The following is a 26,582-nucleotide window of genomic DNA, read 5'->3' as shown; positions in this document are numbered from 1 at the left end:
CTGCGAAACATATATCTCCAACGCAGCGGTTACACGAATCTCTACAAACGTAAAACAAAGTTTACACGACGCAATATCTATCTCCCACACAACGCAACATGTATCTCACACACAACGATTACATCGATCAGTAGAAACATCACACAATAATTCGCAACCCTATAGGCAACATTCCGTATCAAAGATACATTTGTCTATCTTGGTACGAAAGAAAAGAAATGAGGCTACTATGGAACAGAAGATCCAACAATCAGACTATGAAAGAAAACGCGATCTCTCGAAAGAACTAACAAACCTACGCGACGTACCCCCGTGCACCAAATAACCCTAAGGTTCAGATTAACCGAAGCATTGACCTTCGCCCGATTCCTGTCACGTCGTTTGGATCTTATCACGGTCGATGGCACTTGCCGATGATACCAGTGACCAGCAAATGGGCCTGCGATTTAACACACTCCAACGGAACATGTTGAACTCGGGGAGGGACCGCTGAACAATATTGCAGAGGAAAGGCCCTAACAGCACAGTGGGGTCCACCCCCACGGGTTCGATCAGAATTACGGAGGACGTGAAATGCAGGTCCCTGTTCAAGTACCGAAGTACCAATCGGACAGCATTGCGGACCCGCGATTCAATCGTCAACAGATTTACAGGTATCACCAGCGTGATCACGGTCGATGGCACTTAACGATGATACCAGTGAGCAGCAAATGGGCCTGCGATTTAACACACTCCAACGGAACATGATGAACTCGGGGAGGGACCGCTGAACCGTATTACAAAAGCAAGGCCCCAACAGCACAGTGGGGTCCACCCCCACGGGTTCGATTAGAATTACGGAGGAGGTGAAATGCAGGTTCCTGTTCAAGTACCGAAGTACCAAGCGGACAGCATTGCGGACCCGCGACTCAATCGTCAACAGATTTACAGGTATCACCAGCGTGATCACGGTCGATGGTACTTAACGATGATACCAGTGAGCAGCAAATGGGTCTGCGATTTAACACACTCCAACGGAACATGATGAACTCTGGGAGGGACCGCTGAACAGGATTACGAAGGCAAGGCCCCAACTGAACAGTGGGGTCCACCCCCACGGGTTCGATCAGAATTACGGAGGACGTGAAATGCAGGTCCCTGTCCAAGTACCGAAGTACCAATCGGACAGCATTGCGGACCCGCGACTCAATCGTCAACAGATTCACAAGTATCACCAGCGTGATGACAACGCTCGCGATTCGAGGCAAACAACGAGCAGTCGTCGAGACAAAAGGTGTGATTGGGCAAGCTATGAATCCAAAGAGTTGTCCAGTGCACGTTGACCCGCACGTACCCGGGATACGCTCGAGCGAGTACGCCACGCCGCAGTTTGAAAGAACTGAGCGATCGCGAACCGATAAATCGCGGAAACAATTTTTCCAATGTGGTAAGCGAGGGGATCAAGAGAGACGAGATTTATATTTTTCGTTCCAAGATGGATAAGTATCTTTGTACGGAATGAGCTTACAATGCACATAACATAGGTATCTATCTTACGATTAATTAAGGCTAAAACGCACGCATCCCACGATGTCCCATGGTGTCCCTCGATGTTCCACGTTGTCCCACGATGTCCCACGATGTCCCCCGGTGCCCCCGCGGGGGGGTATTAGTCCAGTCTAGATCACCAAAACTATTTTGGATGATCAAGACCAGACTATATTCAAGTAGTTTTTAGCTTGATATCGTTTTTCAAATAATAATACTAATATTTAAAATTGTAGTTGGTCTATTATTATTTGGAAAACGATACCAATTACCGGGACCCACCACGAGGAGGTAACTACGCTCGGGTCCCATTTACATAAACAGTTTTTAAGCATTGAAAGCAGAGATGTAAAATTATTTTATAACAAAGAAGTAGCGTGTATTGAAATTTATTAATTAGAATAGCTGTAGTACGTGGATCTGCAGAATCATACTTGATTATTGAACATATCATCGAAGAAACGAAACCATGCAAGATAACAATTGTAGTGCGAATGGGTGAATGGTGAGTTGTCGCTGCCTTCGATTAAATTGCACTTGCTTCCTTCGTTCCACGAATACGGGACTGTTTCCTTGGTTTCGAGCAGACATGGAAAATTACATCCCATCCATAGACACTCAATAGGTACACTCTGCGTTACCATTGTTTTTATATGAAATAGTGAAATGAGAAATTAAATACTATATTTAAAATTAAAAAATAATGCTGTATAGAAATAAAATAGCACTTCAGGGACTTGAAAGATTTCGTAAATATTAAATAAAACGAAATATATCATTAATTTACTCACTACGAATTGATGGTATTCATTTAAATCAATGAATATAGAGTTGCTTCCAATTAATGGTACAACTGTTATAAATTAAGAGCATAATTACTTTGAATTAATGGGAGGATATGGTTATAAATTATTCGTATAATAGTTAAGAATTAATGGAGTAATTGTTTTAGATTAATGGCTTAAATGTTAGAAATTCATGGCTTACCTGTATAAAATAACAGTTTAAATGTTGTAAATTAATAGCTTAAATGTTATAAATTAATAGCTTAAATGTTATAAATTAATAGCTTAAATGTTATAAATTAATGGCTTAAATGCTATAAATTAATGGCATAAATGTTATAAATTAATTATTTAAGTGTTGTAAATTAATAGCATAGACGTTATAAGTCACTAGTTGCAATGTTATTGTTTGGTTTTTTTTTTATTTACCTTATATTCAAATTCTTCTTCGAAGTTCACTCTTCGGGAGTTCAAGCAGGAAAGAGCTCGCGCGCGACTTGCGTGTTCCTTATATAACTTGATAAGGTGTGGGGGGGGATGTTAATCAAACGATGTTAATCAAGAGCGACGAGATTTATATTTTTCGTTTCAAGATGGATATGTATCTTTGTACGGAATGAGCTTACAATGCACCTAACATAGGTATCTATCTTATGATTAATTAAGGCTAAAACGCACGCATCCCACGTTGTCCCACGATGTCCCACGATGTCCCCCGATGCCCCCGCGGGGGGTTATTAGTCCAGTCTAGATCACCAAAACTATTTTGGATGATCAAGACCAGACTATATTCAAGTAGTTTTTAGCTTGATATCGTTTTTCAAATAATAATACTAATATTTAAGATAGTAGTTGGTGTATTATTATTTGGAAAACGATACCAATTACCGGGACCCACCACGAGGAGGTAACTACGCTCGGGTCCCATTTACATAAACAGTTTTTAAGCATTGAAAGCAGAGATGTAAAATTATTTTATAACAAAGAAGTAGCGTGTATTGAAATTTATTAATTAGAATAGCTGTAGTACGTGGATCTGCAGAATCATACTTGATTATTGAACATATCATCGAAGAAACGAAACCATGCAAGATAACAATTGTAGTGCGAATGGGTGAATGGTGAGTTGTCGCTGCCTTCGATTAAATTGCACTTGCTTCCTTCGTTCCACGAATACGGGACTGTTTCCTTGGTTTCGAGCAGACATGGAAAATTACATCCCATCCATAGACACTCAATAGGTACACTCTGCGTTACCATTGTTTTTATATGAAATAGTGAAATGAGAAATTAAATACTATATTTAAAATTAAAAAATAATGCTGTATAGAAATAAAATAGCACTTCAGGGACTTGAAAGATTTCGTAAATATTAAATAAAACGAAATATATCATTAATTTACTCACTACGAATTGATGGTATTCATTTAAATCAATGAATATAGAGTTGCTTCCAATTAATGGTACAACTGTTATAAATTAAGAGCATAATTACTTTGAATTAATGGGAGGATATGGTTATAAATTATTCGTATAATAGTTAAGAATTAATGGAGTAATTGTTTTAGATTAATGGCTTAAATGTTAGAAATTCATGGCTTACCTGTATAAAATAACAGTTTAAATGTTGTAAATTAATAGCTTAAATGTTATAAATTAATAGCTTAAATGTTATAAATTAATAGCTTAAATGTTATAAATTAATGGCTTAAATGCTATAAATTAATGGCATAAATGTTATAAATTAATTATTTAAGTGTTGTAAATTAATAGCATAGACGTTATAAGTCACTAGTTGCAATGTTATTGTTTGGTTTTTTTTTTATTTACCTTATATTCAAATTCTTCTTCGAAGTTCACTCTTCGGGAGTTCAAGCAGGAAAGAGCTCGCGCGCGACTTGCGTGTTCCTTATATAACTTGATAAGGTGGGGGGGGGGGGGGTGTTAATCAAACGATGTTAATCAAGAGCGACGAGATTTATATTTTTCGTTTCAAGATGGATATGTATCTTTGTACGGAATGAGCTTACAATGCACCTAACATAGGTATCTATCTTATGATTAATTAAGGCTAAAACGCACGCATCCCACGTTGTCCCACGATGTCCCACGATGTCCCCCGATGCCCCCGCGGGGGGGTATTAGTCCAGTCTAGATCACCAAAACTATTTTGGATGATCAAGACCAGACTATATTCAAGTAGTTTTTAGCTTGATATCGTTTTTCAAATAATAATACTAATATTTAAGATAGTAGTTGGTGTATTATTATTTGGAAAACGATACCAATTACCGGGACCCACCACGAGGAGGTAACTACGCTCGGGTCCCATTTACATAAACAGTTTTTAAGCATTGAAAGCAGAGATGTAAAATTATTTTATAACAAAGAAGTAGCGTGTATTGAAATTTATTAATTAGAATAGCTGTAGTACGTGGATCTGCAGAATCATACTTGATTATTGAACATATCATCGAAGAAACGAAACCATGCAAGATAACAATTGTAGTGCGAATGGGTGAATGGTGAGTTGTCGCTGCCTTCGATTAAATTGCACTTGCTTCCTTCGTTCCACGAATACGGGACTGTTTCCTTGGTTTCGAGCAGACATGGAAAATTACATCCCATCCATAGACACTCAATAGGTACACTCTGCGTTACCATTGTTTTTATATGAAATAGTGAAATGAGAAATTAAATACTATATTTAAAATTAAAAAATAATGCTGTATAGAAATAAAATAGCACTTCAGGGACTTGAAAGATTTCGTAAATATTAAATAAAACGAAATAAATCATTAATTTTCTCACAACGAATTGATGGTATTCATTTAAATCAATGAATATAGAGTTGCTTCCAATTAATGGTACAACTGTTATAAATTAAGAGCATCATTACTTTGAATTAATGGGAGGATATGGTTATAAATTATTGGTATAATTGTTAAGAATTAATGGAGTAATTGTTTTAGTTTAAGAGTCATAAATTAATGGATTAAATGTTATAAATTAATTGCTTAAATGTTACAAATTAATAGCTTAAGTGTTGTAAATTAACGATTTAGATGTTATAAATTACCATTTCAATGTTATTGTTAATATTTTTTGTTTATTTACCGTATATTTAAGTTCTTCTTCGATGTTCACTCTCCGACAGTTCAGGCACTAAAGAGCTCGCGGGTTCCCTATATACCTTTACAAAGTATCGAGATGTCAATCAAAGGGTAACGATCTTTTGACAAAGCAAAAGACGGTTTCTCCATTATAACAAAATCAAGTTGACCAATTTCTTAATTTTTATCGTAAATTGGAGTCCTCAACGATTCAATACGATGTCCATTTTTATCGTTTTAATAGTTTCCACAAGCTAAGACTATATTCACACTTCTTTGATACTAGTTTTCGACTATCAATTAGTCTGAACAGAAAGGAAAAGAAAACCTAACGGCAGTCGATGACGTTACTGTGAAATAAGTTAAGGTATTAAATAATCAGACAGATAAAATTCATATTAAGCATTATATTATATTATCGATATTCGTTCGTTTACTCGTGCTAATTACAAAATAAAATGTTCTTTTTTCTTGAATAACACCTACATCAATGTCTGCGATATTTAAAGTTCTTATTTAATGCTTATTTAATAGTCAGCTACCCTTTTAATTCGTCTCAAGTTAAACGAGTAAATTTACTCGTTATATTTGTAACATAAAATGGCTTTTTTTCTTCAATATCGCCTGCATCGCTGTACGTGATACAGATATTAATTATATAGCGAATAATATTCTTCGTTAGATCTATCAAAGGATTTATTAGACTACTAGCGAGAGAATTATTGATTACTTAAAGAATGGTTTGATTGTTATAAATTAATGCCTCAAATGTTGTTAATTAATGTTTCCATTATTATAAATTAATAGTTTAATTGTTATGAATTAGTTGCTTAAATATTGTTAATTATTGGTTGGATTGTGATAAATTAATTGTTCGAAAGTTCTTACTTATTGGCTTGATTCTTATGAATTAATGGTGTAACTGTTATTAAGTAATGGTTTAAATATTACAAATTAATGCTTTAATTGTTCTCAAGGAATGGTTTAAACGTAGTTAATTAACGGTTTGATTGTTATAAATTAATAGCATAAATGACATAAATTAATAGCTTAAATTTTATAAATTGATGGCTGAAATGTTATAAATTAGTAGATTAAAAGTTAGAAATTAATGGCTGCAATTTTATAATTTAATTGTTTAAGAGTTATAAAAATTATTCTAAATAAAATAATTATAACTTAATAGCCTAAATGTAATAAATTAATAGCTAAAATGTAACAAATTAATAGGTTAAACGTTTTAAATTAATACCTTAAACCTTATAAATTAATTATACAACCCTGCACAACATTGTGAAACGCTGTCCAACGATGTCCAATCCCGTAGAATGGATTTCCAACCCTGCTGAATATAGTGGAACGCTCTCCAACGATGTCCAACCCTGAAGAATGGTTTTCCAACCCCGTAGAATGGTTTTCCAACACTCCAGATCATTGTGGAAGGCTCTCCAACGATTTCCAACCCCGCAGAATGGTTGTGCAACCCTCCACAACGTTGTGGAAGTATCTCCAACAATTTCCTATCCCGTAGAATGGTTTTCCAACCCTCCAGATCGTGGTGGAAGGCTCTCCAACGATTTCCAGTCCCGCAGAATGGTTTTCCAACCCTCCAGATCGTTGTGGAAGGCTCCCCAACGATGTCCAACCCCGTAGAATGGATTTCCAACCCTCCACAACGTTGTGGAAGTCTCTCCAACGACTTCCAACCCCGTAGAATGGTTTTCCAATCCTCCAGATCGTTGTGGAAGGCTCTCCAACGATTCCTGTTACCGCAGAATTGTTTTCCAACACTCCACAACGTTGTGGAAGTACCTCCAACGATTTCCAACCCCGTAGAATGGTTTTCCAACCCTCCAGATTGTTGTGGAAGGCTCTCCAACGATTCCTAATACCGCAGAATTGTTTTCCTGCCCTCCACAACGTTGTGGAAGCGTCCAAAACGATACCCAACCCAGTAGAATGATTTTTCAACCCTCCAGATCGTTGTGGGAGGCTATCCAACGATTTCCAACCCCGTAGAATTGTTTTCCTACCCTCCAGATCGTTGTGGAAGTCTCTCCAACGATTTATAATACCGCAGAATTGTTTTCCAACCCTCCACAACGTTGTGAAAGCGTCCACAACGATACCCAACCCAGTAGAATGGTTTTCCAACCCCCCACAACGTTTTGGAAGCGTCCACAACGATACCCAACCCAGTAGAATGGTTTTTCAACCCTCCAGATCGTTGTGGGAGGCTCTCCAACGATTTCCAACCCCGTAGAATTGTTTTCCAACCCTCCAGATCGTTGTGGAAGTCTCTCCAACGATTTGTAATACCGCAGAATTGTTTTCCAACCCTCCACAACGTTGTGAAAGCGTCCACAACGATACCCAATCCAGTAGAGTGGTTTTTCAACCCTCCAGATCGTTGTGGGAGGCTCTCCAACGATTTGTAATACCGCAGAATTGTTTTCCAACCCTCCAGATGGTTGTGGAAGGCTCCCCAACGATTTCCAATACCGCAGAATGCTTTTCAAACCCTCCACAACGTTGTGGAAGTATCTCCAACGATTGCCAACACCGTAGAATGGTTTTACAACCCTCCACAACGTTGTGGTAGTCTCTCCAACGATTTCCAATCCCGCAGAATGATTTTCCAACCCTCCAGATCGTTGTGGAAGTCTCTCCAACGATTCCTAATACCGCAGAATTGTTTTCCAACCCTCCACAACGTTGTGGAAGTATCTCCAACGATTTCCAACCCCGTAGAATGGTTTTACAACCCTCCAGATCGTTGTGGAAGACTCTCCAACGATTCCTAATACCGCAGAATTGTTTTCCAACCCTCCACAACGTCGTGGAAGTATCTCCAACGATTTCCAACCCCGTAGAATGGTTTTCCAACCCTCCAGATCGTTGTGGATGGCTCTCCAACAATTTCCAATACCGGAGAATTGTTTTCCAACCCTCCACAACGTTGTGGAAGTATCTCCATCGATTTCCAACCCCGTAGAATGGTTTTCCAACCCTCCAGATTGTTGTGGAAGGCTCTCCAACGATTCCTAATACCGCAGAATTGTTTTCCTGCCCTCCACAACGTTGTGGAAGTAACTCCAACGTTTTCGAACCCCGTAGAATGGTTTTCCAACCCTCCAGATCGTTGTGGAAGACTTTCCAACTATTCCCAATCCCGCAGAATGGTTTTCCAACCTTCCACAACGTTGTGGAATTCTCTCCAACGATTTCCATTCCCGCAGAATGGTTTTCCAACTCTCAACAACGTTGTGGAACGCTCGTCGAGTGGATTTCCAACCTTCCACAACGTTGTGGAACGCTGTCCAACGGTTTCTAACACTGTCTAACGTTATCCAACGCTGTCCCACGGAGTCAAACGCTGTAAAACGTTGTCCCACGTTGCAGTCCAGTTGGATCAAGTCTAAGCGTGCAAATCCCCACTGGTACTGTAGAAATCCTTTGTCAAGGCACTCGTTAAATAAGAAGAAATTTCTGAAAGAACGAAAGTCTCCGTAGAGATTGGAGGAATGAAAATTGAATAAAATCTGACTTTCCAACGAAATATCATTTTTCGAACCTCTCTGCGATACTCGTCTTGGAATGAGAATGAAAAGTAGTCAATTTGAGATGAAGATGAAGATGCGTCAGGCTTTCGCTAAATTCGAGAATGATCGTGACTCTTTCTCCGTCTTTCGTTTAATTTCTCGATGGCCTAATAGCAGCAACCTGAAGTCCATACTGAACGTGTATCATAGTTATTAATCGCACCAAGTGACCTGCCAGGAATAACATGAAATAAATTTTTATTTAAAAAACACCAGCTACAATAGATCGAATCATTTTATACCTTCCTACGAAAATGCACACCCAGTGAATCCCTACAATTTCACTCCTGTAATGATTAATTACCGAATGATCTTAAAAACTGTACGAGTTTACGGTTGTACGAACTATTTTTATAAAAAAGATAGTAATCCTACGATATTAAAAATCTAAGCATAATGGAGATGTACGTACAACAGATACTCACGGGAAAAACCAACGAGACTAATAATAAAATTAATAAATTAGAAAAAAAGGAGCTATAGGCAAATATCTTATAATATACAGTGGCATAATCTGCAATTTATTATAAAATAATTGATCCGAGCAGAATATATTATAAAAGAAAGTTGTTGAATATGATAGACATTGTTGAATACTAATTGAATAAAATTATTTAGTTAATTTTCATAGAATTTGATATTTCTTCGAGGAATCAATAAGTGTCTCGCTAATAGCCTAATAGATCGTTTGATAGATCTTACGAAAAAAATACCTAACCGCGATTACAGCCAATTAGTTCGTATTATTCGCTACATAATTAATAACTGTATCACGTACAGCGATGCAGGCGATATTGAAGAAAAAAAGCCATTTTATGTTACAAATATAACGAGTAAATTTACTCGTTTAACTTGAGACGAATTAAAAGGGTAGCTGACTATTAAATAAGCATTAAATAAGAACTTTAAATATCGCAGACATTGATGTAGGTGTTATTCAAGAAAAAAGAACATTTTATTTTGTAATTAGCACGAGTAAACGAACGAATATCGATAATATAATATAATGCTTAATATGAATTTTATCTGTCTGATTATTTAATACCTTAACTTATTTCACAGTAACGTCATCGACTGCCGTTAGGCTTTCCTTCCCTTTTTGTTCAAACTAATTGATAGTGGAAAACTAGTATCAAAGAAGCGTAAATTTGGTCTTACTTTGTAGAAACTATTAAAATGATAAAAATAGATGTCGTATTAAATCAAAGGACGGGGAGTCATTCAGTCGTCTGATTTCGTACCGATAACATGGATCGCGTTGTGTCAGGTTTGTAACGTATTCTAATCTATTGGTCTTCAACATACATCTCTTTTTTCCTTCTATCTTTTCATCAAAAAAATATTTTAGATACATCCTATTATCCTACACCGTTATTTCCATTCACCAGTCATTTCCATTTCCACCTAATAAATTACATTTTATATTTCTTCGGTCCCAACTTTTCTTTCTCAAATAACATTAAGCTTTTCAATAATTTCCTTTTTCTATTCCCTCCCGCTCAACCTTCTTCCAATGGATACATTCCTCTTCCCCGTCTCTGTCTGTAATGCGTCATTTCTCATCCACCCTTGCAACTCACCATAGTGAATGATATTATTAAAGTTAGTAATTCTATATAATTCTATATAATTATTAGCTTTAATAATACCATTCTATATTATTACTAATAAGTTTCATTGCTTTAAATAAAATTCATTTAACGCTAACCACTTTCCATATAATTAATCCATTCATGTAATTAAAAGATTCCAACCGTGTTCTTATTTACTAATATATTTCCAGATCATAATTACTACCTCTCATAATGGTGTTCTATTCCATTGCCCAATTCCATTGTACATCTTCACAAGTACACCTTTTTTAACGCAACCATGTTCTTAACCTTTCAAAACTATTCTATCTGTCATCTATATTTCTCAAGCCTAATTTCGCGATTTATGGTCAATGGACAAATAAACAACGCACACATATATCTTCTAAATGTACCTTTATTTATTCTTTAGTCTCCTAGAATTCAAGCAAATTCATTCTTCTACTATCCACAAAATTATATTGCCTTACGTATTACCTATTATCTATTCTATTCCCATTTCGCAAACAAACCTCATCTTTCTTCTTCTCTCTTTTCGTTCCCTTGTTAGTCTAACCTACAACAATGTTTTTACATATTTGACATATTCACGCGCTTCTTTTTCCTGTTCTTCTTTATTTCAGCCTCCTGCTGCTGCTTGTTGTTATTCGTCACATTCCATTTCTCCTGTGCTGCACCACATCCATCCTTGCCGACAATTTATACTAAGGAAAACAAATCGGTATAGCCTATAACCGTATATATGACAACTAGAATTACCCTTAGCGTTATATTTACCTGAATTTTTCATCAATATACCGTTATATTGGGAACTTTCGGATACAAAAATATCTTACACAGCTTCGACCACGTGACGTCCGTCTGCAACTATGGAACATGCGCTCGTCAGATAGCCGAGTCACCGCGGACAAGATGTCCGATCATGAACTACATAGAGTTCAGATCAACCACTCCGTCCAATAAATTATTCTAGTACTTTCGAATAAATTTAACCCGTATAAAAGACCCAATCAATCTTGTTGCCTTTATTACGTTATCGCGTCGACGTTATTAGTCTTATTTCTTTGTCTTCTATATAGTTTTAGTATCGTCTTACTTGGTCTAACTCCACTCGTTATCCGTTTTTTTCTTTCTAGTTATATCCTGTTTCTTCATTTTCCGTTCCCTTTGGTACAATATAAAATTATAAAAATTATAAAATTATATAAATATAATTATTAGCTTTAATATATATATAAAATTATAAAATTATAAAATTATAAAATTATTATGTATAAACTATGTCACATATCTTGTGTATTCGTCATTACACTCTCCGTTAAAATACAAGCCTAATAAAACTACACTGATAACTATTTGCGTGTAGATTGGCAGCAGAACGTAACAGACTCTGCGTAGCATAATCAGACGGCAAAAAGGCAGCGGAAATTCAGCAGATACTGCGCTACTTCGACAATTTAAAGCGCGCATATTCGCGATATCACAAATACAGTATGTCTGCTTTAAATGTCCACGCATGAACATATCTCCAAGTATCAGAAATGCGAAAAGAACGTTTTCGTATAAAAGTTGCTTGACACTTGACGGGGGAAAATTAATAAGATATTTCCATTTCTTTCTACGTTCTTATCTAAAGAGATTTCAATGCCGACGTATAGCTTTTTCTAATGGTATTCTATATTTTTTGTACACCGCTAGATACATGTTTTTATTCTCTACGAAGAATGTATGAAGATATTGGGGCCGAGAAACAATTGATTTAAAAAATATTGCAACTTTAATCTTCCAAAGTTTATCGTATGAAAAAGAAAGAAAGACAACGCAGTGTCTTACATTTCCGCAGTAGTAAGGCGACCAACGCGTACTAACGCGTGCGCTGCGCGTCACATGAACGCACAACATATATAGACAGAATACACTGTAGCAGGTATCGATAGATCGACATTTTTGCGAAAATCTCGCAGACTAGGGCTAAGCTACGATTGCAAAATGTCCTATATTCGAAATATCTAACGTATGCAAAAGTCATTGAAATCTAAGTGTAAGTAACTTTCCTACAAATTCAATATACAAATATCGATTATTCAATCGTTTTCTATATTTATAATTAATTTGTTATTATTTTATAGTCAAGGGTCGTCGGTCGCCGGATCGAAAAAACTTATCCCGAAACACAAATCCAATACACTGATGATATTCGTTTCTCATTGAATTATAATAGATGTTTCTTACAATCTTGCATACGTAGTTGTGATCGGATTTTGGTAATTATTTATTTCAAGGAACACCAACGCCGATGACGTTGATTCTCACGTATGTCGTTAAGTGCTTGATTCTGAGTAAATTTTTGCTGATAACTTCGTCGGTAGTCTAATTATTGTTTTCGAGATATTTGTAAAAAAAAAAAAAAAAAAAAGAACTGTTCCTCTTAGTACATTGAATCTTGCCTATACGCTTGTATGCTTATTTACTGTTTCTAGATTCAAGTTTCTCTTCAAGATTCTTCTCTATTCCTGTAGAGACTGCCGATGAATGTTAGACGTATCGAACGTAGAAAAAGATAATGCGAGTGAAAAAGAAAGAGGGACTAAGAGACGAAACGTTTGGCTTCCATATGAAATAGTAGGAAGGCACGCTATAAGCTGAGATCTTTAACTGAAATATAAAACTTTTTTATTTTTCATTTGTAATGAATAGAACCTTTATCAACATGTTTTTTACACGTTTCTGGTTGCTATAATTTGCGAACATATTCGCTTACTTCATAAATAATAATTAAATACATATCAATAAGTAAATATAAAATTCAAGTTATACCGTGTTTGGTCTCATTTTAATTAAAAAGTTCTTACAAATACGCTGACGAAGTTCAATTGAAAAAAAGCCAAAGATAAGAAAATTTCACTCTTCGATTAGTACCGACATATATACATACATCACCTGAGCGATATCTGACATTGGATCGTGTTACACTACTCGACCGCGGCTGGCCCTGGAACTTACCGGCGCATTATGTAGATTTCACATGATTGCCTACCTATAATTTCATCCCCACCTTCCCACCCCTATGATGGGGGATGACATCCGTGCGATTACCAAGAGTAGTAAATTCTTTTCCTGCAATTGTTATAGAAGTTTTCCTTTCCAGTATTCACTTCCATCTAGGTTCGTGCATGTCTCACGGTCAAAGTATCAGTGGCATGCTACATATATGTATGTACTTTAAACGAAAAGCGAAAAAAGGAAGTTCCAATGGAGAAATAAGCAACTAAATAACTAAAGCGAAAAGATGGAAAGTGAGTAATATCTTTGACAAAATTAGATTTTAAGTTGGATCCGATGGTTCAATGATTGCATTGATGATTTCGCGATTGCGATCAACTGCAATTTTTTCAAAATCTTTCTCTACACATTATGTAGTAAACTAATCCTCCTAATTTGTTTTAAATAAATTCAAATCGTTTGGCCTGATTTTAAAAAAGTTATTCTGTTTTAAAAAGTGTACCAACACTTTTGTTCGTGACTGCATATGTTCAAACACTTGAACGCTATTAATTCATAACGCTACTTAATTCTGAATATGAATGTTTCCTGTTCTTTCCAAAACATTTTAGTATCGATCGCAAACTGCGTGAAGAATAAAAACTGACTGATTTGTATTTTTTCCAAATATGAAATATGCATTGCATTTCTCATTATTAATGTATTACAATAGTTAATTTTAATAGAAAATTATAATTTTCATTTATATTATACGTGAACTATGAAATTTATTTCGTATATTGTAAATAATTGAAATTTCATTAATTTTTGTATATATAGCGCACACTGAATACGTACATATTTTTTACATTTTTTGTATGTATAATTTAAACAGTGAAAATCTATAAGATCGTACGGCTTGGTCACATCATATAGCTTTTCTTTATAAAAGCCACGTGTTACTGCGAAAGCATGATTATCAAATCTATTTGCCAGAGAAGCTGATTGGTTAACTCAAGGTCACGAAATCTGATCGTCCATGCTTCAAAGGAACAGGCAGCAGTGCCGCTTCTGTTCTCTCGGTGTATAGTTGCGAAGTTCTGAGGAAATTGCGGCAACCAGACTGCGTTCTTTTTTTATTGTTAAAGTTGCTATTATTGCATGCTTCTTAACTTGTTTCGAAGGTTAATTAGGAGAATGACTGTGGAAATCGATAAAGAAGAATTAAAAAAACGTTTGACACCGCTACAGTGGCACGTCACGCAGGAAAAGGGTACAGAGAGGTACGTATATCGGGAATTTAATTCACTTGCTATGAAATTAAAAATTGATTCGTGTCGTTCTTTATATCGGTCTATATTATTTCTCGATTTCATTAGAAAATTAGTTGTAGCTGTAGTAAAGTTTCGTGTAAAATATAAATGTACGTCGCTATATCGTTACATACGAGTCTATACATGTAAACAATATTTTACAAAATTTTGAATTTTTTTATATAAAGTCGAATAACGATGATTTTAAATCGTGCAACGTATAACCTATTAATAATATACTTTTTATACATCTTGTAATTTCCCAAGGATTAATGTTATAATCGGCGAGTTCGATTTCTTGTTATGTATAATTATCAACTAACAATGTCGCATTATTGAACCTTTAGTCACTTGGGTTTAAGTAAATTGCAACAGTCGCATGATACAATTTTCCAAAAATATTGTCGTACGATCGAAACTGGTTTACTTTTAGGTGATGTGAGACTAAAATAACTTTTTCAAGAGCATGTATTGGCTTGACTTTGCGTCATGACCAAGTGGTTTAAAAATAAAGTATAGGTCCTCACAATTAACTTCCTACTGTATATGCATCTTCATGCTTCTAATCGTTCTTTGTTTCTCCATGCAGGCCTTTTTCTGGCTGCTACAATAAATTCTATGAGAAAGGCACGTACACCTGCATAATCTGTGATCAAGAATTATTTTCTTCTGACACAAAGTACGATAGTGGTTGTGGTTGGCCTGCATTCAATGAAGTATTAGAACAGGGACGAGTCAAGTTAACCAAAGATACTTCACATGGTAAGTGGATATATGAATTTTGATTTACTGACAACACTTTTAGAATTATGCTCCGATTCTTAATACAATAACATAGTATACATCATGCGTATCATTTTACATTAATTACATATATCTATTTAAATGGTACATAGATAAACTCTTTATTATCAAATTTGACTTGTATGACAGATTTAGATATAACACAATATCATATCATATCACAAACATTAAAGTTTTATCTGTTTACCATTCTTGTACATTCTTCATTTTTTCTTACATTTACTCTATCACAAAACCTTTCCTAAACTTTTAGTTCTGCTACTGTCTCCTAGTCTCCTATAATTTGTTTATCATTTTATTTGGTCAAATCTTTGCAATACTTTACATGTAGTACAGACATACATACACAAAGTATTATAATATCATTTAGTATAGTATATTGATACAGTATATTATATGCTTTATGCGTGATAAGTTTATCGACATAATTCAATTTTTGTCAATTTGATATATACATGTTTTTAATGTATAAGAACAAAATGACCTGTACACATTTATAATATAACTATTTGTATAATTTATTTATATTAAAATTATAATACTTGGGAGGCAATATTCCTTGTATCCTTTACCTTGCATGTTATAATGCTTAGAGTGTGATTTGTGTTAGACTTACATCGCCTATTGTATAAACTGAGGTCATAATTATCCATTAAAAATAATCCTTTCTATATCTTATTTCTGTATATATGAAAAAAAAAAAAAGAATTAATCTTTTTTTTTTTTTTTTTTTTTTTTGTATTTAATCATGTAATAATTCTTTACATATAGCTTTGCTTTATGTAACATTAAGATTTTAATAAAATTATTATAATTATTAAATACTCTGCTTATATGAAGAAGATTAAATAATAAAATTACAAGTTTAAGTTTGCATTAGAAGAGAGTACGCGTTTTATAATTTTTGTTATATTGATTACTAAATAATTCATACGTTTGTTGGTACTAGTTACGTTGAATCTTACTTATATGTAAAAATACATTGGCAAATAATGACGTATAACACTTGATATTAACCAAATTGTGACTATAATATTTGATTAGTTATTTGAATGTTACTCTATATGCCACTTACAGATAACAATATTGTAGTAATTTATTCATAAAAGTAGGTTTGACGATATGTTTAAGTCATGTTAATTAAATGAAAATCTTTCTTTCAAATAGTACCATAAAAATATTTGACTAAAGAGGCAAATATTGCTCTGAACTATTTTAATATATTTTTTAATTTTGTCATACAATATCAAGACAATTAGATATCAAAGGGAAATTTGGACAGAGCTTCGACGGATGAGTAATGCAAGGAACAAGATTACGGGTATTGATTAGAATGTGTAGCTATTTCTTATTTTATGCATTATTTTAAGGATATAATTAATAATCACAGATATATCTTTATTTTTACTTAAAACTTCTATTTCTTACGAATACTTATTTAGGTAATTGATTTTAATTCTCGTTACTATCTGTCTATAGCTTTTATTAATATTAGTTTACTGTTTTTGGTGCTGCTATAACTGGAAAATATTTAGAGCGAACAAACAAAGGTGTTGGTCTGCGTTTAATCACACTCTATTATTCTATTTCCTTTGTCTTCCTATTGCTCCGCTACCACCACTTCACTTTCACCATTGACACACGAAAACTGCGTCGACAATTGACGTACAGTTGGTGGAAATCTACTACTGCTGATCGCAAACCCAGATATGGTGCGGACCGAGGTGACCTGTTCAAAGTGTGGTGCACATTTGGGACATGTATTTAATGACGGGCCAAAACCTACGAGGAAGCGATTTTGTATCAACTCGGCATCCATAAACTTTCATTCAGCAGGAGAAGAGAAAAAGATGACATCATAAAACTAAGGAGGGCATAAGTTTTTAATAAAATTTTTGAAAATGTTTAAAATATCTAACTTATCTTATCAACAAGAAGAATTTATATTTCTTAATAAAATATGACTCTATTTGATATTTTGTAATTTGCTGTTATTATTTTGTTACTCTTCGGAATTGTAAAGTTCCTTTAATGACAAAGGCAATCATGTTATTAAAAAACAATAAATATTTTTATGTTAAATCTTGGCATACATATTCCATAGTTGCTATGAATATATGTCTTGTCTACGCGTCGTAAACTCTGAGATTAATAACATTTATTAGAAAGCGTAGATTGTAATACACAGATGTACGTCCATAGCGACAAAGCTGTTAATGGGATACTAGTGAATAATAGTGAATATCTGCATTATTATAATCTTAGAATAAATTCGATTCTGTACATACACTCTAAATGACTGTAAAATAATACATTTAGTGTGTATAAAATATGAAAAATTAATGTAAAACACTTATCAACTAACTTATAAAAACATTCTATTATTTTTTCATGTCACGCATTTCATGAACAGAACGTGTAAATAATAAGTACTATTTATTTGTCTGAATATATATATATATACTAATAATATAAAAAGTTTGTTATACTTTGTAATTATTTGTGGTGCACAGTTTTTTATATCCAAAAAGAAAATCTAACTACATTTGAGTTTCATAAATTTATTGTACTCTTACTGTATCTATAGGAGAAATACTTTGTCGTTCAATATTATAAAATAGAAGGAAGGATGATTTCATTCAAAGTACTAGGACGTTTTGTTATAAAATGTTTCCTTATATTTTAACGTTTCAAAACAAACTAAAAGATGTTACAGTACAATATATACGCAAATTCTAGGCATAATTTTTACAATAATTCATTATCCATTTGCTGCTTTCTTTCATTTTTAAATTCGACACTGTTCAGTTATTTATTAGTTTTCCTGAGAAACCAGAATTTTACCAAATATTCTCATTAGATAATAAAAGCCAATTTTATACAAATAGAGGTACAGTTGAAGTGGGAAATTTTATTAAAAGTTTGAAGCCAAAACGTTTACTGTGACATGTATAAATGAACTAGCGGCTTCAGTATCAGTAGGCCTAATTTATTTTATAATTGAGATCTCGAAGCATTTTCAAAAACATCATAAAAAAGGTATTGAAAACATGCATATACATACTTAACTTGATTTGTGTATAGGAACCTATTTCATAGTTCTAAACTGACAATAATACATTCCTTATGAGGATACATAAATGCACTTGTAACGGTAATCAAGATGAAGATGCAAAAACATTTACACTTGTCCACATTTTTATTATGTGTTTTATACGTAATTTTGTATTGTTTATCGATATTAAAATAATGACGATTGCTTGCTAATTTTATAAATAATGTTTACTTTTATTACAGTAAGGCATATTAATACAACTTTTGTACTTTTGTTTATTCTCTATACATAAGCAACAGGATTCATTCAAAATATTCATATTTCTAATTATTATTTGCATATGTTTTTATACAAATTTTTCAAAATATGGACAAGTAAAATTTTGCATCTAACTTGCCTCGATTTACGAGTAAAAATGAATCTTATAGATAGCTACTACTTGTAGCTGAAATATGCTTAATAACTGTCGCAGTAATATAATAGACATAAAATGGACGTTACTTCTTTTTTCTAAAGATATTTGTGAAAATGCAGGACCTCGTTCAGTATTTCTGATCGAGTTGTTAACGTCAATTTTGACCCTGAATCTCATTTTCTTTTCTTCTTTTTTTCGCTTTTTTTTTTTTTACAGAAATGTATATTTATTAATACTAGACGTGCACAATTATTTCGTTTTCTATACCTCCTATAATTGCTTACAATTCCTAGATAATTTGAAGTTGATGCTGAAACAAAATAATGCAAGAGCTCGTTCTTACAGAATACTGAAACAAATTCCATGCGATTATATATTATAATCCCTGATTCTTTACAGGTAAGTAAATTTACCCTTCAGCATGCAACTCCAAATTTAGGCGTAAGCGCACAATACAAACTGAGCTGCTTCGTCTGTCAAGTATAATTAGACATTATCGATTATTATAAAAAACTAATCAGGCTTTTTAATGTTACGAAAGTAATAAACTCAGTAAATAATGAATATATTATTACATATACGATTGTTCATTACCAAATAACGTATGCATTTTCCTTTTTTTTTCCATTTTTTTTTTTTGTTTTTTTGTTTTTTGTTTCATATGTAATATGTTAATTTCTTCAATATCTATTATAATTTTACGTGGCGTTTTTTAGCTTTAGTTTACGATAAACTCCTATACGTAACGAAAATGCAAAGAATAAAAGTAACAAATTCGAAAGTTTGTATTCCTTAAACTAAAAGTATCCAAGGTTTCATTCTCAGTAATATATGTTTAAGATATAATATAATTAGGAAAGACATTAATTATTACGTTTAATGTAGTACAACCATACGTAGAAACCTTGTCTTATATAATCATCGTCAACATAAATTTATATATTTCTCCTCAATCTGTATCTGTATTAAACAAAATATGAAATTATTCTGTTGATGGTTCAAGATCATAAGGAATCTAGCGCGAGTTTTTCACGTCTCTAAACATGACAAGACAGGCACTTTATAGTGTCACAAAATGTTCCTATATCTGAACCTTGTTTTAAAATTTCGTCCATCATCCGTTCAATTCTTAATAAGACACGTTAAAGACAACTTATGTTTGACCTGTATCGAAGAACACACGTAACTAGACATTCGTCTATAGAAAGATGTTCTCACATCATAATATACTTTAGTAACAGGGTCGATATTTTAACGTGTCCCGTCAGCGATGCAAATGAGAAAAAGTACTTATATTTTATCCTACAGTTATAAATGAACAGCTTTAAATAAGAATCGCGTGTATTAAATTCATCATAAATTTCATTATGTATGAAATTAATCGCCTATACTATATACAAATTAACATAATAATGCAAAAGTTGCAGTGTCCAAATATTTAAAAGATCTATTAAAACTTCAGTTTAATATAATAACATAATGAAGTTTACTAACATCCAATTGACAAGAACGTGATTCTTGAGAACGTTTAAAACAAGTTAGGCTATCGCTTATACATCTACGTCATACTGACAGACCAAAGACTGAAAACATATTGCTCTGCTCTCCATATCTTCATTCAAAAAATATAAGTCTGACACGAAGATCAATTTTCTTCTTCTACGATTTTTTTTGTTAAACCATAATAATATATTAGAATAGGTCCTATGTACTTGTTCACATTTGTTTTGTGGTATTATCTAATAAGGTTTTTGCTATAAATAATGTATGTTTGTAGCTAACTCTGATCTTCAATTTTAGAGTCAGTAATACTAGTTTTATATTTTTAGAAAATAACTGACAGTCGCTTGAGAATCCTCGATGACAGTTCCGTATTAGTACAAGAGCTCTTCAGGCAACAACCCACTCGTACAGTTTATCTTTTACTTTGAAGACTATTTAAATAAAATGTTGAACTCTTAGTAACTAATATATACCCATCGAGGAATACAAGATTTCTGCCGTCAGATCGTTCACGGTTCTTCTGATTTAACTTGATTTCCTCGCAACATGCGAGAATCGAGCAATTTAAAAACTTTGAAACCATTTCTCGATACTTTTCAAGGTATCGGATAAGTTCTATCTATCTATCTATGACCTATATATATATATATATGTATATATATATATGTATACATATATATATATAAATATATATATATTTATATACATACATACATATATACATATATATATATATTTTTATTTATTTATATATGTTTATTCATTATTTATTATATATTATTGAATTATTGTGCCGTTCCATTTTGGGAGGGTGATTCATTATTTTTCTGCAAAATTATATTTTTATGACCATATCATAATACCACTCTTCTAATTACCTTTAGCAGCTTCCTTCGCTGCCATTATTAAAGGTGTTAGGGAAGCAAGTGGCCTTGCTAATTTCAGAAAAGGATGCTGTAATTTGCCATAAAAGTACAAATTTTATTAAAAGTTTATTCCATTTACGTAAACTTAAATATAAAACACATATTAATTGTACTTTAGATTAGTATAAAATACTGTTAGAATTACCTTGAGTAATTCTGAAGCCGCTGATCGTTTCTCCACTTCGACCTCTAAACACTGATCCAAAAAGTCTTGAAAAATTCCTGACAGTTTATCCTTTTCTTTGATTTCAGGTTTACCATTTGTTGCGATCAAATATAATGCTCTTAATGGATTTTCATTTAAATATGGTGGTTCTCCTTCTATCATTTCAATAGCCATTATACCCAACGACCAGATATCAACCTATAAGATTTAAATAATTTATAAATATTGTAGTATAATAGTTATATATTAATTACAATATAAACATTGCAATGTAATAATGGTTGTAGAGTATCTTTCTTTTCATTCACCTTTGGACCATACTGTTTTCTTGTAACTACTTCTGGTGCCATCCAATATGGCGTACCAACCATTGTAGTTCGTTTGCTTTGCTCTGGTGAAATTTGTGCACAAAATCCAAAATCTGTTAATTTTACTCCACCGTCTAGTCCAAGGAGGATATTATCAGACTTAATATCCCTGTGTATAACTTGATTACAATGAAGGAACTCCAAAGCTTGTAGGACTTCTCTACACACTGCTGCTATTTGACCCTCATCCATACAAGTCTCAGTTACAACATCTGTCAAACTACCACCAGGCAAATATTCCATAACTACCCATAATTCTTCTCCTACGAGGTAACTATCCAAGTAATTTACAACATTTGGATGCTTATTCTCCCGCATAACCAATATTTCATTTATTATTAACTCCTTCTTTGGTTGTTGTGAAAGGTTCATTTGTTTTATTGCAACTTCCATACCTGTTGATGTTTCAATTGCTGTGTACACCGTTCCCGAAGCACTAGAAAATAACATTAAAAATATATAAATATGCAAACAAAATTCCATAAGAGAATATTTACATTTTATATTATTTTATATTATATAACTTACCCCTGTCCTATTTTTTCCATTTTCGTATATTTCCTATTCGGGTCACCTACACTTACAATTGTTCTTAATTTTTCTAATATTTCATCATCTGACATTTTTTTCTTTCTAGCTTTATCACTTTGCGCTGGTCTTGTTTGATCGGTTGTCGTTGATGTAGGAGTCGCTTGATTTTTATTCCTATCCAGTTGTGATTGATGTGGCTGTTGCGGCGTTCCATTTCGTTGGGGTGATCCTAACGTGGTAGTTAATGGAGGCGGTGGTTCTTCTTCTATTGGCTTTGTATACTATTGCAAAGTGTTTAATTTTTTAGTTTAGTACTTACAACACTCAAATATAGAAAAGTAATTCTAATTTTTGACAATTTGCAGACAGTAATTACTTACGATCGATTTCGTACGTTCGGGCCTAGCAGAAATCGGTGGTGGTGGCGGTTCATCTTCCTGTTCGGAACTAGTCGCGCAAGCATCTGTTGGTGTACTACTTGGACTACTGCTACTTACTCTATAATTTTATCATTTCTCAGTGGATATTTAAATATATACAGAATAAGTACAAAGATAGGAAGAGAAAGAGATTTGTAAGCATATGAGGATTACCTGCTGAGCGAATGTTGAGAATGAGAACTTCCAGAAGCTTGCGACATTGCTTGACCACGAATATTTCCTCCTCCTCCTGTCCCAACACCTATACCCACCATGCTTCTAGGACTACTCGCTCTCTCAATAGGAGCTACACATAAAATTTCCTGTGCTTCATTCGTTAATGTATATATAACTGGCATATGATAATAACAACATTACAGATTAATCTTTATGTAAATATTATTAACTTACCAACCACCCCAACCATTTTTGTAGTTGTCATGTATTTGGATCCTTTTGTTTCTTTACTGCTACTGTCATACCAATTTAAAACATCCAATACAGCCTGCGGATTTTTCTTCTGTTCTTGTTTACTAATATTACTAGACATAAGCAACCTTGCCCATGCTTCTGGCATCCCCTAAGAACAAAAGTTATGTTTCAAAGTAATCATTAATAGTCTTACACGTACAAAAAACTTTAAAGAAGATGTAACAGATAGGTTAGGATATAATATTTACAAAAGTATAATTCTCAAAGTTCCGAAAACTAAGAGAACATCGTGCAAATATAAAATATTTAAGACTCCAATTGTTACAGTTGTTGAATAAATAGTAAGATTGTAAGCACTCAAACCAATATTAAAATTCATTCTGCAAGAAAGCAATAATATTAAATGCAACGTTGACTAAAGCATCTATAAATCTACTAAAGCAGCTATATGCTTCTAATCTATGATAAACTCTAAATTTTGAAATAAAATATAACAACTTAATCCTGTTAATTGCAACAAAAACAAACAGTTAAATTAAGTGTATGTATAATAAGAAAGAGTATAAACAAACTACTTTTGTGGTCATTTTAAATTACTTACTTTTAATGGCAGCTTGAAAGAAATACGTGTCTAGTTAGTTTTTCATGTGAAAAAATAATAGGTATAAGAAGCATCAGACAAATTACCAAATTACTTTTCCACAATGTCTATACACGTGTGAACAAGTGATGAAATTTTATTTTTTTTTCGGTACGAAAGATCCATTTGAGATATACTTTTTAGACAAAGAAAATAGTTTGCATTAATATTTAATAATACATTACTAGTTGCTCTTACAATGATACACGTTTCACAAATGAATTATTCCTCACAAATATATATATATATATATATATATATATATATATATATATATACACACACACACACACACACATATATATATATATATTTTTTTTTCATTTGTCACAAAAACACTTGCACGCGCGCGCGCGCGCGCGCGCGCGCACACACACACACACACACAAAATTTTAATTTATTGAATTATAATAAAAATTGCACTACAAAGTAAATTAAATTCTATTCAGGTTGTAGTACTGTATCTTATTTTACTTCCACATATTTTTATTATCGTTTATTATGCAATATATTAATACATGAATAAGCCAATGAAAATTGCAAAGCGATTGCTAAATATTACCTATTAATAAATATCAATTTAATAATGTTCCATTAATGAAAATAACAAATAAAAATTCAATCAGAGATGTTTCATATCTAAGAATTATTTCTTTTTTTCTTGCTTTGTTATAAAGGATCTTGGAAAATTTATGTAACCAGTAATGTAATGCAATAATGAATTACTATGTAATGTCTATTTGGATACTCCGTACCATTGTATAGTAGCAAAGCGAAAAGCGAGTGCATCTTGAACAATAGTAACAAATTGCAAATATTAAATTGACTTACCGTAAATTCACCAGTAACAGCGTCAAATCCAACATGTACAGTATGTTCAAAGTTGGTGGGATAACTGATGTTGGGTTTATCCTTATTCTCTTTTACCTTCATTTTGCTTTTCAATGTTTTCTTCTTACGTTCATCAGAATCAGGTTCCTTAGGTAGTGGACGCATATCCACTGGTAAATTAGGTGTTGATTCACCTCTGAAACATGTTTAATCTATCATTATCTAGCTAGTGATATCAAATGGGACAAAATAATCTTACAGTTATACATTCACTTCTATATACATAAATTATACATAACTAGAATTTGTAGATTAAATGTTATATTGGTTACTCTAATATATATTTTATTGTTTATAAGTAGTAAGTTATTATTTGTAGAACATACAAATATATAACTAACTTTTACATTCGTTATAACAGTATTTATGTCTAATACATTCAAAATATATACAAAATTAATATAAAAATTATATGTTTCACACTTATAATACATATATATATATATACGTTTGTTAGTAAGACTGCATATAAAGACTTAAAAGGATGGTCTCCCACATCAGAATGTCATCGTGTCTGAACTGGAGGATTTTATTTTTAGCAACCACTAGATTAGTGTCTGTTATCCTATTTTTGGAAGATGTAGACATTTACTTATTGTAAAGAAAATAATAAAAATGCAAAGTGTAACAAACTTATCAGCTTTTAGTGTTACAGAGCAATGTTCTAATATTACATTTATTATATTACACAGAAATGTACAGAACTACAGAATGAAACATTAGACATATCTGTTACTGAATATATATTAAAATATCTAATATTAAATGATACATTCTTTCGTTGAGAAATTTTTTGGTACTAGTAAATTATAACACATAATAATATAGCATAGAATATATATATAGTTACCTATTTGATGTAAGTCGCACAGGAGGTGCAGGGGGTTTGTCTTCTTCATCTGACATGTTGTTTCTACTTTTGTCCCTTTGTTGCCAATCTATCTTACGTTGCTGCGTTTCTATAATTTTGTTCAAAGATTTGTTTAATACTATTAGCCCCTGCCTTGGAGATCCTAGTCGTTCTTACGTTATATAAATCCTAAAAGACTACAGGTTTGAATCACAGTATACAGAGAATTCTTTATGTTGACAAAAACACCAAGTTGTTTGTTGAAAACATGATACTTGAAGATCCATTCACTCTCGTTATAGATAAAAGAATTTGCTTTCTTGAACTTAGCAGATGTTATCGAAATGATGTTTGAAATTACCGGCTCTATATCACAGATACGGATATAGTCTTGGTGACCGGTAAAGAACAGGAGACAAAACGAAAGAAAGGTGCCTCTGCTCGTGGGTGACAGTTTCGGCTACTTGTGAAAGGTGTTCGATTTTGTAGAATAGCGGCGTCTTCGAATGGGTCAATGTCGTGAGTATAGGGTGTGCTCGAAGACGAGGGATAGACAGGCACCTCCAAAGCGTGATTCACGCACGCACGGGAGCAGACACCGCGCCGCATCCACGGATCTCTAGTTCTCTCTCCCTCTCGCCCTCCCTCTTCCTCTGTCACTCTCTCA

At 33.2% G+C, this 26,582-nt stretch overlaps 2 protein-coding genes and 2 long non-coding RNA genes across 6 annotated transcripts; 3 read left to right on the top strand and 1 right to left on the bottom strand.

Moving 5' to 3' along the window:
- The first annotated feature begins 12,305 nt into the window (after window positions 1-12,305).
- LOC132908970 (uncharacterized) lies at window positions 12,306-12,980 on the top strand. Its single transcript, XR_009658469.1, has 2 exons — window positions 12,306-12,660; window positions 12,749-12,980. It is a non-coding gene; the product is annotated as an uncharacterized LOC132908970 (long non-coding RNA).
- A 1,644-nt stretch (window positions 12,981-14,624) lies between these two features.
- LOC132908969 (methionine-R-sulfoxide reductase B1) lies at window positions 14,625-18,184 on the top strand. 2 transcript variants are annotated; one of them, XM_060963469.1, is made up of 3 exons: window positions 14,625-14,884; window positions 15,504-15,676; window positions 17,390-18,184. In XM_060963469.1, the coding sequence occupies exons 1-3, from the start codon at window positions 14,763-14,765 to the stop codon at window positions 17,578-17,580; spliced, it is 486 nt and encodes a 161-aa protein (XP_060819452.1). In that variant the 5' UTR covers window positions 14,625-14,762; the 3' UTR covers window positions 17,581-18,184. The 2 variants fall into 2 exon arrangements, with proteins under 2 accessions (XP_060819452.1, XP_060819453.1); XM_060963470.1 differs by having other exon boundaries at window positions 14,631-14,884; window positions 17,426-18,184.
- A 1,180-nt stretch (window positions 18,185-19,364) lies between these two features.
- Window positions 19,365-26,407, bottom strand: LOC132908966 (serine/threonine-protein kinase Pak). Of its 2 annotated transcripts, XM_060963461.1 has the most exons (11): window positions 26,277-26,407; window positions 25,916-26,104; window positions 25,006-25,201; window positions 24,135-24,146; window positions 23,513-23,681; window positions 23,276-23,408; window positions 23,063-23,180; window positions 22,680-22,963; window positions 22,092-22,587; window positions 21,763-21,981; window positions 19,365-21,645 (listed from the first exon to the last, which is right to left on the bottom strand). In XM_060963461.1, the coding sequence occupies exons 2-11, from the start codon at window positions 25,969-25,971 to the stop codon at window positions 21,562-21,564; spliced, it is 1,767 nt and encodes a 588-aa protein (XP_060819444.1). In that variant the 5' UTR covers window positions 25,972-26,104; window positions 26,277-26,407; the 3' UTR covers window positions 19,365-21,561. The 2 variants fall into 2 exon arrangements, with proteins under 2 accessions (XP_060819444.1, XP_060819445.1); XM_060963462.1 differs by lacking the exon at window positions 24,135-24,146 and having other exon boundaries at window positions 25,916-26,400.
- On the top strand, window positions 22,889-23,488 carry LOC132908971 (uncharacterized). Its single transcript, XR_009658470.1, has 2 exons — window positions 22,889-22,973; window positions 23,048-23,488. It is a non-coding gene; the product is annotated as an uncharacterized LOC132908971 (long non-coding RNA).
- Window positions 26,408-26,582: the final 175 nt, after the last annotated feature.

Source organism: Bombus pascuorum, chromosome 7 (assembly GCF_905332965.1).
Source record: "Bombus pascuorum chromosome 7, iyBomPasc1.1, whole genome shotgun sequence".
Taxonomy (NCBI): Eukaryota; Metazoa; Arthropoda; class Insecta; order Hymenoptera; family Apidae; genus Bombus; species Bombus pascuorum.
The sequence above is the reverse complement of the archived record's forward strand: the minus strand, read 5'-3'. Positions and strand labels throughout refer to the sequence as shown.